The following is a 15,083-nucleotide window of genomic DNA, read 5'->3' as shown; positions in this document are numbered from 1 at the left end:
TGTGATTTAATGATATTTAGATGCTACTATTTAATTGTGACGCTATGCTAGCGATGCTAATCAGTGTGGGGGGTGTGGGGGGTGCTCCCGGATCCGGGTTAGGTACTCTGTAGAGGTTTTAAGGGGAGAATTGACAACTGTCTTTAAGTTGGCAGATAACGTGGCTGCATTCAACGCCAAACTGGAAATGTGGGGACGGCAAGTGGACAGGGGCATATTTAACATGTTCCAAACATTAGTGGGGATTTTGGGAGAGACTGAGACATCTTTCTCCCAGCTGGTGCGCGATCACCTAGCTTCGCGCTCAACAGAGTTCAAGCGTTACTTCCCAATCGCCAAAGACCCACGAAGTGTGAAGGAAAGGATCCGCGACCCATTTGTGAATGTCCCAGGCGAATCGTCCATACAGGAAGATCAACTCCTTGAGGTTACAAATGACGGTGGCCTTAAAAGTATGTTTGAGAACCTATTTTCTGCCGACCTTCTGGATTAAAATCAAGGCTGAATATCAGCCACAAAAGCACTGAAAACATTGCTTCCATTTCCAACATCCTATCTCTACGAAGCGGTGTTTTCCGCAATGACGGCGACAAAAACTTAGTTACGGAGTAGACTGAACATAAGGAACACCCTTCGGGTATCACTGTCTCCCATCACCCTTAAATGGGACCGTCTTGTTGCCTGGAAACAAGCTCAGGGCTCCCACTGATTCAGTGACATGGTGAGTTGCAATGTTTTTATCATATGGTCGTTAGAGAAAAATATGCACTTTGATTTTATAATATCATCACGTTAGACCTACTTAAACTAAAATGTTATGAAAAAGCAGCTATACTAAACTTTTAGGGCTAATCGATATTCTGGTCGTGTCAAAAATATTGTCTATATGAGACCGGTCCATGGTGCAAAAAAAGGTTGGCGACCGCTGCTTTAAGACATGAAGCTCAGTCAATCTGGAAAATTTCAACAACTTTGAAAGTTTCCATATGCAGTCGCAAACACCATCAAGGGCTATGATGAACCTGGCTCTCATGAGGACCGCCACAGGAAAGGAAGACCCAGAGTTACCTCACCCTCAGAAATTGCAGCCCAAATAAATGCAACAGACACATCTCAACATCAACTGTTCGAAGGAGACTGCGTGAATCAGGCCTTCATGGTGGAATTGCTACAAAGAAACCACTACAAAAGGACACCAATATGAAGAGACTTGCTTGGGCCAAGAAACACGAGCAATGGACATTAGACTGGTGGAAATCTGTCCTTTTAATCTGATGAGTCCAGATTTGCGATTTTTTATTTATTTTTTGGTTCCAACCGCCGTGTCTTTGTGAGACGCAGAGTAGGTGAACGGATGATCCCTGCATGTGTGGTTCCCATCGTGAAGCATAGAGGAGGAGGTGTGATGGTGTGGGGATGCTTTGCTGGTGACACTGTCTGTGATTTATTTAGAATTCAAGGCGCACTTAACCAGCATGGCTACCACAGCATGCTGCAGTGATACGCCATCCCATCTGGTTTGTGCTTAGTGGGACTATCATTTGTTTTTCAACAGGACAATGACCCAACACACCTCCAGACTGTGTAAGGGCTAATTGACCAAGAAGGAGAGTGATGGAGAGCTGCATCAGATGACCTGGCCTCCACAATCACCCGACTTCAACACAATTGAGATGGTTTGCGATGAGTTCGACCGCATAGTGAAGGAAATGAGGCCAACAAATGCTCAGCGTATGTGGGAACTCCTTCAACACTGTTGGAAAAGCTGGTTGAGAGAATGCCACGAGTGTGCAAAGCTGTCATCAAGGCAAAGGGTGGCTACTTTGAAGAATCTCAAATCTAAAATATATTTTGAGTTGTTTAACATTTTTTGGGGGTTACTAAGGGATTCCATATGTGCTATTTAATAGTTTTGATGTCTTCAATATTATTTTACAATGTAGAAAATAGTAAAAATAAAGAAAAACCCTTGAATGAGTAGGTGTGTCCAAACTTTTGACTGGTACTGTACTTATTTTTTAAATAAGAGCATCTTTGAGAACTAACAATCACCAAAATAAAACCTAGACAGTCAGGGAGAATCTAAAATTCCCAAAATGTGATGGCATGGGGCCCACGTTGATTTTGTTATGTTTTAGCATAAGAACACAGCATAAGTCATGGCAAAATGTTTAGAATTGCAAGAAACTATCTTTAAAACAGAAACATTTTGTCTCTGTGGCCAATAGGAGTGCCTTAAATTTCTGCTATTGGCCCCCCCACACGCTAACTTGGCCATCGCTGCTGAAAGAAATCCTAGGGGTGAACGCTGAATAAGGTTTTTTTTCTTTTTTTTCTCTTTAATTTAATTTAAAAATTTGATTTGATTTGATTTTTCTTATTTTTTATTTTTTTTTATCCCATTTTCTCCCCAATTTTCGTGGTATCCAATCGCTAGTAATTACTACCTTGTCTCATCGCTACAACTCCCGTACGGGCTCGGGAGAGACGAAGGTCGAAAGCCATGCGTCCTCCGAAGCACAACCCAACCAGCCGTACTGCTTCTTAACACAGCGCGCCTCCAACCCGGAAGCCAGCCGCACCAATGTGTCGGAGGAAACACCGTGTACCTGGCCCCCTTTGGCTGGCGCGCACTGCGCCCGGCCCGCCACAGGAGTCGCTGGAGCGCGATGAGACAAGGATATCCCTACCGGCCAAACCCTCCCTACCCCGGACGACGCTATGCCAATTGTGCGTCGCCCCACGGACCTCCCGGTCGCGGCCGGCTGCGACAGAGCCTGGTCGCGAACCCAGAGACTCTGGTGGCGCAGTTAGCACTGCGATGCAGTGCCCTAGACCACTGCGCCACCCGGGAGGCCTACGCTGAATAAGGTTGATTGTAGGTTGATCAGATATGATGTATAGTACAGCCATGTAATATCTGCTACTGTCTCCATCTATCTCATCTAGGCCACAATGATTACATTTGTCCAGCAACTAACCAGTGCACTATCGACAAGAACCGCCGTAAAAGCTGCCAGGCCTGCCGCCTACGCAAGTGTTATGAAGTGGGCATGATGAAGTGTGGTAGGCAGCCATCTTCCTAATCTAGTCTCTCCCCCTAGTTGTGTTTTGAAACCTAACCTTCAATAGAACATTTGGCAACAGATACTGCTTGTAGAGGTACAGTATCTGTAGGAGTGAAACCTCTCTGTTGCTTGTCTGTGTTGTTGTCCAGGTGTGAGGCGAGAGCGCTGCAGTTACCGGGGGGCGAGGCACCGGCGTGTACCTCAGGGGCGGGGGGCGCCAGGCGGGCTGGTGGGGGTAGGGACCAGGGCACAGATGCGTCTGGAGGGGGGCTCCCACCCTCAGCTGGAGGTGCACCACTCGTCCCTGACCCCAGAACAGCTGATCTCCTGCATCATGGAAGCGGAGCCGCCAGAGATCTACCTGATGGAGGACCTAAAGAAGCCCTTCACTGAGGCCAGCATGATGATGTCACTTACCAACCTGGCTGACAAGGAGTTGGTCCTCATGATCAGCTGGGCAAAGAAGATCCCTGGTGAGACACCTGGATGGTGTGTGTGCCTGCCTGCCTGCCTGCCTGTGTGTCTGCCTGTGTGTGTGTCTGTCTGTCTGTTTGTCTGCAGCATATGTGCAAGGCTGAGTTGGTGTCCCAGGTCTATATGTGAGATAGGAGGTATATGTCCAAAGAAAGAAAGACTAGCTGTCTGGCTGTAAACCCTTCGCACCCTACCCTTTAACTGTGTCCATTACTGTAGTAGTTGGCCCTTAGCCTTCTCTTTATGCCACATACAGTACTGCAGCCAGGCACACAGCTGTGTAGTCCTGTTGGACAGGATATCACACAGGCTATGAAGGGGTTACTACTCCTCGCCTCTCTATCCTGCTGGTGAGCATTGTTCCCTCCTCACTCAGGGTTTTAGAGGTGTGCCCAGCAGGTGCCCTCTCAGGGGAGATGGGACTGAGTTCACACACACACTCTTGTCTGAGATGGGGTTTAGGGGGTTTGGTGAAAGAAGGAGATGTGACAATTAGCTAGTATTGTCTGCGATAAAGAAGAACAAAAACTCCACAGACTAGATATGCATTGTGGATTTTTGTTTCATCATTGGAAGGTGTCTCAGTATTTGGCTTTGTTCCAATGTCCATCCTTCAGTACTTGTACCAACAGACTGCTGGGAGCTTAGGGTGTCTTTAGTGTGTGAGGGCTCGACCATGCATTTAATCTGTCCTTTAATTAGTCCCTCTAAAGTTAGGGGTCTTTTAGTTCTTTTTATGTTCTCTGGTTCCCAGACTCAGTCCTAGTAAAGCTATACAATAGCTACAGTGAACAATGAACACTCATTTCCCAAACTTTCTTTTCATAAATAGTGTGTGTGTGTGTGTGTGTGTGTGTGTGTGTGTGTGTGTGTGTGTGTGTGTGTGTACACTACAGGCTTTGTAGAGCTCAGTCTGACGGACCAGGTGCACCTGTTGGAGTGTTGCTGGTTGGAGGTGCTGATGCTGGGTCTGATGTGGAGGTCTGTCGACCACCCTGGGAAACTCATATTCTCACCAGACCTAAAGCTCAACAGGTACAACTGCTTATGTTTTACTACTAAGCTTCAAAATACAGTATACCGGTATAAGATGAAATATCACATCTTCAAGTAAAGAAATTTGACATAATGCATTTCCTGTCATGTCTTGGTCAGTATTAAGTGCATCCTTTTTTATCTAGAAAATACCAAACTGCAAAATAATTGTTTTTAAATTATGTTTTTTACTATGTGTCCAGTTAAAAGCATGTGTTTTAATGTGTTGTGTTGTAAAGACAGTCCTGGGGTTGCCTCTCCCTCTTCACTGGTCACTCCCACAGGCTCAGGCTCATTAGCTTTCACCAATACGCCTGGAAAAGAACACTCACATTCTCAGTACCCTCTGGGGCCAGCAGTATTCACTCTATGTGTGCGTGGGTACTGATAAGAATGATAGTGTTACAGTGTGTTCTCCCTAGAAATTGCTGAGGTTGACCTCCCATAAATCTGAGCTATATGAAAATGCAATAATACCGATATCAGTGTTGGCTTCAAACGATTGGACAGAATATTTTCAAATTCCTGATTGATTAGTATTTTGAGGTTCTTAAGTTAAAATGTTGAGTTTTGTTTTGACTTTGAACTTAGGCCATATCAAAGTCTTAATTTGCTGACAAAGCACCTTTTTGAATTGTCAGTAAACAAAAGGTTTGTGTCTCTAAATCACACGTCCCACTTTGTTTGTCAGAATTATACATGTGTGTTGTTGCCTAAAAAACTTTAGCATTGGGGTTTGTTAAAACATTGAATGTTGGTTATTTAGCTGTTTCTGGTTTTGGGTAAATCTGATCAGGCCAGAAGGTTAGAGGATTTATTGGCCTTGAGAATGATCTCACCCCAGAGACTAAGGTACTGGATGTGTGAGTGCTTGTACTACTTGTCTATATGTGAGTGTGTATGCTATTAACTTGTCTAAGGAGGTGTGTGGCTTTTGAATACAGTAGGTGTGCGTGCACATGTGCTCCTATATTTATTTTCCTATCTTTGAGTTTACGTGTCTGAAGCCTTACAGCAGTGTATGTGAGTGTGTGTTTTGTTGTGTGGGTTGGTGTGGTTGAGTAGTGTTTCACCTTTTACACTACCACAGCGACTATCACTATAGGCTTAGCTAACCTTGGTGTGTTCCCATAACATGGGACTTATTGTTCAGTCCTCTGGCCATTGTGTGGCTTTGGCACTGTCTCTTGAGGCTGCCATGAAAAACACATTAAGTTGACAAATGGGTCAGCGTTTTGATTGGACTTTAATTTTGTCACACCCCTCAACAAATCTCTCAACATTAATTTAATTCATTTGTGGCCATTACTAAGATTTTTTATTACAGTATGTGGGTACCTACTGTTATACAATATGAATAATGTGCAGTGCATTCGGAAAGTATTTAAGATCCTTTGACTTTTTCCACATTTTGTTATGTTACAGCCTTATTCTAAAATGGATTATTGTTTTTCCCCCCTCATCAATCTAATGACAAAGGAAAAAACAGGTTATTTGAATTTTTTGCAAATGTATTAAAAAAAACCTGAAAAAAACGGATATCACATTTACATAAGTATTCAGACCCTTTACCCAGTACTTTGTTGAAGCACCTTTGAAAGCGATTACAGCCTCGAGTCTTCTTAGGTATGACGCAACAAGCTTGGCACACATGTATTTAAGGAGTTTCTCCCATTCTCTGCAAATCCTCTCAAGCTCTGTCAGGTTGGATTGGGAGCGTCGCTGCACAGTTATTTTCAGGTCTCTCCAGAGATGCTCGATCGGGTTCAAGTCCGGGCTCTGGCTGGGCCACTCAAGGACATTCAGAGACTTGTCCCGAAGCCACTCCTGCATTGTTTTGGCTGTGTGCTTAGAGTCGTTGTTCTGTTGGAAGGTGAACCTTCGCCCCAGGCTGAGGTCCCAAGCACTCCGGAGCAGGTTTTCATCAAGGATCTCTCTGTCCTTTGCGCCATTCATCTTTCCCTCAATCCTGACTAATCTTCAGTCCCTGCTGATGAAAAACATTCCCACAGCATGATGCTGCCACCACCATGCTTCACCGTAGGGATGGTGCCAGGTTTCCTCCAGACGTGACGCTTGGCATTCAGGCCAAAGAGTTCGATCTTGGTTTAATCAGACCAGAGAATCTTGTTTCACATGGTCAGAGAGTCCTTTAGGTTCCTTTTGGCAAACTCCAAGTGGGCTGTCATGTGCTTCCGTCTGGCTCCTCTATCATAAAGGCCTGATTGGTGGAGTGCTGCAGGGATGGTTGTCCCATTTCCACAGAGATGCTCTGTCAGAGTGACCATCAGGTTCTTGGTCACCTCTCTGACCAAGGCCGTTCTCCCCCGATTGCTCAGTTTGGCCGGGTGGCCAACTCTAGGAAGAGTCTCGGTGGTTCCAAACTTCTTCCATTTAAGAATGAATGTTCTTGTGGACCTTCAATGCTGCAGAAATGTGTTGGTATCCTTCCCCAGATCTGTGCCTCAGCACAATCCTGTCCTGGAGCTCTACGGACAATTCCTTCGACCTCATGGCTTAGTTTTTGCTCTGACATGCACTCTCAACTGTGGGACCTTATATAGATGGGTGTGTGCCTTTCCAAATCATGTCCATTCAATTGAATTTACCACAGGTGGACTCCAATCAAGTTGTAGAAACATCAAGGATGATCAATGGAATCAGGATGTACCTGAGCTGAATGTCGAGGTCTGAATACTTATGAAAATAAGATATTTCAGTTTTTTTGTTTAGAACAAATTAGCAAAAATAACTAAAACCTCTTTTCACTTTGTCATTATGGAGTATTGTGAGTAGATTTATGAGGGGAAAAATAATTTAATCGATTTTAGAATAAGGCTGTAACGTAACAAAATGTGGAAAAGGTCAAAGGGTCTGAATACTTTCCGAATTAACTATATTGTATGTATATACATATCTTTCCCTCTGTGTGTTTGTAGGGAAGAGGGAAACTGTGTGGAGGGCATTATGGAGATATTTGACATGCTGCTGGCAGCCACCTCTAGGTTCCGGGAGCTGAACCTTCAGAGGGAGGAGTACGTCTGTCTGAAAGCCATGATCCTCCTCAACTCCAGTAAGTCAAATAATTAGTACTTCTGTACTGTATGAGAGGCTGTGTGGGTGTTGAGTGTGTGTTTGTCCCCAGTCAGAGACCTGGAGGTGAAAGCACCTTTAGGAGCTACTTTTGTAATTGGGCATGTTTGCCATATTTCCATTGAGGGTTTACACCAGTGTTTTACCCAAAAGACTCAGACTTTTCTGTTTCCATCTACACGGGCCGGCACCCGTGTCTCATGGACCTGCTCTAACTTGGAGCCAAGGCAAGGCTAACTGTGATTTTTAACCTCACAAAGCAACAGTTTTGAATGATGCAGATGTAATTAATTCTGCTCGCCACAATACTTTTTTTATTGTCACACTCCTGATGAAAACACAATAGCACTGTAGCTCACATTAACATTAAACACTGGCGGCCCACTGGTGTGGGGGTAAGTCTCAATGGAAAGCACAAGTTGTTTTCCTCTCCCAGGGATCAAGGTGTCCTATCCCTATCAATGTTCACCCCAGGTTTCAGTGGGGTGACTGACTGCTCTGTCTGTCCTCACTGGGGTCAGAGCTCGGCCACCACATACACTGGCTCCCATCACTGCCAGACTCTGTTGATTCTTTTCCAAAAAAGCTGGAAAAATACAAATTGTGCAACAGAAATCTAGTTTAGAAACTCAGAGCATAGGATTGCGGAATTGTTTTGTTGGACCAAAGTAAGATATGTCTCAATTCCTCAGGCCTACATTTTAATGTCTATTCTTGTTTGGAATGTCTGATTTATGAAGGAGATGTTTGTAGGCTGAAGCATTTTCTCCCCACCAGTGCCATCTAGTGTTTCAAATGCAAATTAATTATATGTTAAGTGATAGTAGGATTTTTTGTTTTATGGAGTTAAAGTAAGTGTGACAGGTGGATGTTTCCCAGTGATTCTGCGTCATAAATTAATAGTTACATAGGGTCTATGTTTGTGTCCACCTGTAGACATCTGCTCTACCTCTCCGGAGAGGGCAGAAGATCTGGAGAGCAGGGGGAAGCTGCTGCGTCTGCTGGACTCGGTGACAGATGCCCTGGTGTGGGCCATCTCCAAACGAGGCCTGTCATTCCAGCAGCAGTCATCCCGCCTGGCCCACCTCCTCATGCTACTCTCACACATTCGCCACGTCAGGTAGACTACAGCTACAGCATTGTCTCACTAGCAGCAACACGAGTCTACTGTGTCAGTGTCTGTTCAGTCAGTCAGTGACATAAAAGCACACCTGCAGATCTGTCCATTGTAATTTCAGTCAGCGACACTTTTTTGGATGTTAATCAAAACAACATTCCCATGCTGCTTCTCTCCACGTCTCCTCAGTAACAAAGGAATGCAGCACCTCTCTAGCATGAAGAAGAAGAATGTTGTGCTGCTCTATGACCTGCTCTTGGAAATGCTGGACGCCAACACAACCCACAGCAGCCGTATGTCCGCAACTCATGACCCCTCTAACAACGACCCCACAGAGCCCCCAGCAGCACCAGCTCCTGCTGTAGACACTCAGCTCCAGCTACCATTCCAAACCCCAGAGGAGAGCCAAACACTCGAGAGCATTAGTAAGTTAACGAAGTTGGGTTAGCCACTGAAGACGTAGAATGTATGTTCACCAATACTCCATGAATCATAATCCAATGTGTTCTCCAGGTACATCCAGCCAGGGTGCTGGCCAGCCGAGAGAGGGGAGATGTGTACCTCAGTGAGAGGGACAGTGACAGGATACAGCGTGGGACATGGATGGAGACTGCCTGAGACTGTAAATCACCCCAAAGGGGTGACTGGACTGAAGGAGAGGCCAGATTGGCACAATAGGACAAGCGATGAATCTGACCAAAGTCCACACTCTGGGACAGTGTACACCCTTCCCAATAGGCTGACTGAGAGTAAAATCTCTTACAGACTGCAGAATGTGTCATTGTGAGGTAAATATTACAGTTGTATCCTTTTCGGATGTTTTTGGTCTATGGAAAAATATGATTTATGACAGTGAATTGACTGTATTTTTTGTGTAATTTCCTTGTATTAATGCAGTTGGTAATGTAGCTAGTAATGAGTACATCTTTTAACCTCTACCAAAATGTTTCTCCTTTTGATATATTTCTAAACTTTTTCACCTTTATCAGTGTCTGCAACAATTCATACCATCCTACTGTAACTGGCAAACTTGGAAAATGGTGCATGAAGTTCATGCTGTGAACATGATTTATCAAACAGGACTATAGCAATGAGAGGTGCATTTGACATTTTTTTAAATCAGATTGTGGGGTTTCTTTACCTCATACCACCAGGTGCATACTGCTATTACAGTACAGTAACTGTAACTTTTCATGCTGGATGTGTGGAGGGGATGTGTTATGATGTACTCATTGTAAAAACCTACATTTCAACCAGATGAATTTTGTGGCCTTTGATTTAAGATGACTGCTAGTCTCCATTCAAGTTTGTGTGAGAGATCAGAAGCCAAACAAAAACCAGCAACTGCTAGAAACTCACACACTTGTACTTATGCATCCTGATCATACCCTGTCCCTTCTGTAATGATTTGGTGCTTGTGCTGTTTCTGATGTTCAATGTCAAAGTCATATTTGTATTGATAGAAAATCCACATACAGAGCTTGTCATATTGAGGCATTTTAGCCCCAATGGAATTGCAACCAAACATCTTAAAAGCAACTGTGAAACGTGAATGTAGTTCTATTGACATAAGCACAGATTATGGCAAACAATGTTTATTGTCAAGTAAAAATGAATTCAAGCTATTCATCATCCATAAATAAGCATTAAAAAATGTATTCAACTGTACACCATTGTTTTCTTTGTTTCATTGTACTACAGAGGAGTACAAAGTGACTTGACTATGTACACTAATAATGGAGCCAGGTAAATTAACTGTTCTCTGATCAGCTCCAGCTTGCCTGTAATTTTTTACACATGAGTAAGCCTTCTTTGTGAAGAAAGCCAAAGCATACGGACAGGAAACCTTCTAGTCTATACGTACTCTTTGATTCTGCATGTACACCGCAACATTAATCGCTCACTGACTGGCCCAGGTTCATGTCACATATATATTCATATACTGTAGTGTATTTACGGTATTTTACAGGTATGACAGCATCAGATTTTACTCACAATATTTGCAGGAAAGAAAAGTGTAATAGAGCAGCTTCCAGATGGGTACATCCAAACGTTGTTGATTTAGTTCTCCGGTGCTAAAACGATTTGTAAGTCGCACTCAATATGTCCCCCATCAGCCCAGAGTGGCCCACAATCACACAAGGCCTCTGTGGGAGATAGGGTTACTCACTCACATATGCACACACACATTGTATGCACTCATAAAATCATAGGTACACTAGTGTAAATAAAATATTTTTAAACAAAAACAGATTGACTACAGCAAGGCATGTTTGCAGTTGATTCGCTACCATAATTCAGTGAAAATTACATTTCACAGTGTACATGATTCTAAATCAAACAGACAAAAACAAAATCGTTTTCAGTCGATATGTACAAAAATGTGCTATCCACAATTGGTTGTCCTAAGTAAAATGGTAGAAACAGTAATGATCAATATCCTCAGTACTCTGATCCTTTGGTAGCAACTGCAGTTTGCCATTATTATGAGTATACAGTATCTGCAATGATAAAACAAAGCTATTAAAATAACTTTGAAATATTCTTTTGTATGTGGAAAACAACTCGATGGGGATAATAATCATCTTCACTACATATAAAAATGTTTACTTCAAACCAATGATATGGCTTATTTTCAGAGCCGCATAACTTCATGAACGCTCAACATATATTAAATATAAATACCTAATTCAATTTTACTTTAGACAATTAAAAAAACAAAAAACATTTGGAGTAGAGAAACAGAACGCTTGGCTCCAGTCTCTGTGTTTTTCGGGTCCGTTTCCGACAGTGGTGGATGGGGACTTTAAAAGGCGGGGGCAGGGGGGGTGGGTGTTGTTGCTGTCTCATGTGGGCGGGGGGCCGTTGGTGTAGCGCAGCATGGGGTAGAAGGAGCGGGCAAAGTTGTTGGACAGGGCACAGCTGTAGTCCTCTTCAGACAGAGGCACCAGACAAGCCAGCACCAGGAGCAGCAGGAAGAGCAGATGCAGGGGGAAGGCAGCACGCAGTACCCTGTAGAAGAATGGCCGAGCTGAGGAAGACTCTCCCTTCTCCTCCCTGGCCACGGAGAGAGAGATGGAGAGAAAGGCATTAGTACGGCTATGGACATTAGAGTCAAACGGATAAGAAAAGTTGTCTGAGGACAGTAACGGACATTGGCATAATCTTTCTCGGTAACATATTTACATCAGTATTCAAGCCCAAGCCCTGTTCTTATCACTCAGGTATTTTGTTCCTACATGTTAAATGAAAAGGGTGTAAAAGGTGTGAGAGATCAGGCGTTTAGATTAGCACGTACTTTCTGCAGCCTGCGTCTTGGACTCCTGCAGCTCTCATTCCAGCTTGCTCCTATACACATACACATCATACCATGCCATTCGATCACATTCCAGTCAATGCAGCATAGCATTTCAAATAGATTCATAGTAAACATGCCAAAACATGCTAAATGTATTTTAATCTATGGTTATTACAGAATGTTCACTGTAAATAGCGTTGGAGGCTTGATTGAACCCAACAGTGAACAACCCTAGCAGTCAGCCACTATTTGCATATACTCTGCATTAGAGCACCAGTCTACATGTGTGAATGAAGGTGTACCTTCGGCAGCTGGAGTTGAGAGCTGAGCGATCCCGGAGCAACACTATCCATCTCAGAGCTGGTTGGACACGATTCCTGTGACAGACACAGACGGTACACAAACAGTCACATCATCAGTCAGAGAGACAGACACACCAAACCTGTTGACACTACCAACAATAATAATAATAATACTGTCAATGACTGTACCACAGCACATAAACCCTACTCTCAAAAAAAATGAATGATGGGGTCCTGGTATTGCATAGGTAAATAACCCAATGTTGACGTACCAGCCTGCCTTGCAGGATGTGCAGGTCATTGGCCACCTGGCGCAGTAGGAGTCGGAGCTTGTTGCCGATAACGTGGACCTTCTCCTTTGCCTCGACGCTGTCGTCGGCCGTGGCCTCCAGGAGGAGCTGGGAGGAGATCTCCTGAAGGGAGGAGACCTGCCGCTGGCGCCCACGCAACTCTTCTTCCAGGGCCTTCAACATAGCAGGGGGCGCAAGAGAGACCAGGCCTCAGTCAGCACGCTCGTACAGTAGGACAATTACAGTAACTATTACAACTTATAGGTCAGCTCTATCTTATAATCAAGCTTATTCTATTTCAAATTGCTCTGTGCACATAAAAGTAGGCCAGCTTGTGAACCTTTCTATGCCATGCTAGCAGCTATACTATATATTATGATATATTGTCCACTATGCTCTGTTATTTGATGCTAAACATTTCTATGGAAGCTTGTTCTCCCTTCCTCACCATGAGTGTGTCTCTGTGCTCCAGCAGGACAGAGTGCTGTGCAAACCGGTCATGGATGTTGACGGCGTAGTGTGTGCTCTCAGCCCTGGCCAGCCACAGCAACATGGAGTGCAGCGTCTCATGGAACTCCTAAACAGATAGTTCAGAGGTCAATAGGACAAGGTTAGTCTTATCCATTTTTTATTTTTTTAGGAGTGTCTTAAATTACATCCAATTCCCTACATAGTGTGCTCCGTTTGACCCGAGCCATAGGACGTAGTGCCATGCCTTCAGTGTTTGGTCTGGAATGTGAAGTCACGAGCTCTGACTAGCGGTGCCAAAAGCCCTGGTGTGTCCTAGAAAGCCTATGTAAATTACGATTGCCAGAACGGCCAAATAAAATGTTTTGGACACCCGTTGAGCTCCAAAAGTATTGGGATAGTGACAAATGTTCTGTTGTTTTGGCTCGCTGTACTCCAGCACTTTGGATTAGAAATGATACAACAACTATGAGGTTAAAGCGCAGACTGTCAGCTTTAATTTGAGGGTATTTTCATCTATATCGGGTAAACCGTCTAGAAATTACATCTCTTTTTTTGTACATAGTCATCCCATTTAAGGGGACAAAAAGTATTGGGACAAATTCACTATTGGGACAAATTGACTATTAAAGTAGTCAAAAGTGTAGTATTTGGTCCCATATTCCTAGCACGCAATGAATACATCAAGCTTGTGACTCTACAAACTTGTTGGATGCATTTGCTGTTTGCTTTGATTGTGTTTCAGATTAAATTACTGGTAATAATGTATTGTGTCATTTTGGAGTCACTTTTATTGTACATAACAATAGAATGTTTCTAAACACTTTGCTTTGAGAGACTTGTCAAGGATCATATCACCTCCACCCTACCTGACACCCTAGACCCACTCCAATTTGCTTACCGCCCCAATAGGTCCACAGACGATGCAATCGCAACCACACTGCACACTGCCTTAACCCATCTGGACAATAGAAATACCTATGTATCATTTGTCGCTCTGACAGAGATCAATCACAGGCAACGAGGAGGCTCCCGGTTGAAATTCTCAGGCAAGATGAAAACAACTACATCGACCATGATCCTTTGCTAGTTACGACCACTTTCACCACAATCGTTAGCAATTTTTTTGGTGCTATTCAGCCACAGACAGAAAGAGTAACCCAGACTCGTCACAGGGGCTATAAAGCTGAAGCATTCGTTTAGAACATTTTCTCACTACCAAATATGGTAGTGAGAGGAAGTCCAGCTGCGGGTAGTGGGAGAGGATAGAACTGGGCCAACATTCTGCCAATTCTCTCATCGATTAAACATCTGATCTCAATATGTTTTTCTGTTCCCAAAACTAGAATATTTTATAAACAAAGTTTTATAGACTTGAAGCTTTGCCAAAGTAAAAAAAAAAAAAGCATTGTTTAAAAGGAGTGCAGGGTCGAATTGCATGCTAAAACATGCTAAAATGCGCCAATATTTTTATTTATTTATTTATTTCACCTTTAATTAACCAGTTAGGCCAGTTGAGAACAAGTTCTCATTTACAACTGCGACCTGGCCAAGATAAAGCAAGGCAGTGCGACACAAACAACAACACAGAGTTACACATGGAATAAACAAATTTACAGTCAATAACACAATAGGAAAAAAAATATATATACAGTGTGTGCAAATGAGGTAAGATTAGGGAGGTAAGGCAATAAAATAGGCCATAGTGGCGAAGTAATTACAATTGAGCAATTAAACACTGGAGTGATAGATGTGCAGAAGATGCATGTGCAAGTAGAGGTACTGGGATGCAAAGGAGCAAGAAATAAATAAATAACAATATGGGGATGAGGTAGTTGGGATCCTGCTAGCTCGTGCTTGGCTTTGCCAACCTCCTTGCTTGTTATGCCCACTATGCTTCATTTGCTAGCAGTGTAAACGACAGGTTAGTTATAAATA

The 15,083-nt window shown here is 43.5% G+C and overlaps 2 protein-coding genes across 10 annotated transcripts in view; one reads left to right on the top strand and one right to left on the bottom strand.

Annotated features, from left to right (window-relative positions):
• The window catches only part of LOC129811757 (estrogen receptor beta-like), a 31,060-nt gene extending 20,605 nt beyond the window's left edge, over positions 1-10,455 (top strand). For 4 of the 5 annotated variants that reach the window (XM_055863322.1, XM_055863325.1, XM_055863324.1 and 1 more), the window contains 7 exons: positions 2,950-3,066; positions 3,218-3,541; positions 4,439-4,577; positions 7,517-7,650; positions 8,607-8,790; positions 8,977-9,212; positions 9,301-10,455. In XM_055863322.1, the coding sequence (XP_055719297.1) occupies positions 2,950-3,066; positions 3,218-3,541; positions 4,439-4,577; positions 7,517-7,650; positions 8,607-8,790; positions 8,977-9,212; positions 9,301-9,356 (1,190 nt within the window). In that variant the 3' untranslated portion in view covers positions 9,357-10,455. Of the gene's footprint in view, positions 1-2,949; positions 3,067-3,217; positions 3,542-4,438; positions 4,578-7,516; positions 7,651-8,581; positions 8,791-8,976; positions 9,213-9,300 lie in introns of those variants that run through there. The other variant, XM_055863323.1, reaches the window with a different exon arrangement.
• syne2b (spectrin repeat containing, nuclear envelope 2b) overlaps positions 10,367-15,083 on the bottom strand; it is a 150,699-nt gene continuing 145,982 nt past the window's right edge. For all 5 annotated transcript variants that reach the window (XM_055863320.1, XM_055863314.1, XM_055863317.1 and 2 more), the window contains 5 exons: positions 13,126-13,254; positions 12,660-12,851; positions 12,388-12,462; positions 12,086-12,135; positions 10,367-11,844 (listed from right to left, as the gene is read on the bottom strand). In XM_055863320.1, the coding sequence (XP_055719295.1) occupies positions 11,634-11,844; positions 12,086-12,135; positions 12,388-12,462; positions 12,660-12,851; positions 13,126-13,254 (657 nt within the window). In that variant the 3' untranslated portion in view covers positions 10,367-11,633. The remainder of the gene's footprint in view (positions 11,845-12,085; positions 12,136-12,387; positions 12,463-12,659; positions 12,852-13,125; positions 13,255-15,083) is intronic.

Source organism: Salvelinus fontinalis, chromosome 15, assembly GCF_029448725.1.
Source record: "Salvelinus fontinalis isolate EN_2023a chromosome 15, ASM2944872v1, whole genome shotgun sequence".
NCBI lineage: Eukaryota > Metazoa > Chordata > Actinopteri > Salmoniformes > Salmonidae > Salvelinus > Salvelinus fontinalis.
Note: the sequence above shows the minus strand (reverse complement) of the source record. Positions and strands in the feature narration are given on the sequence as shown.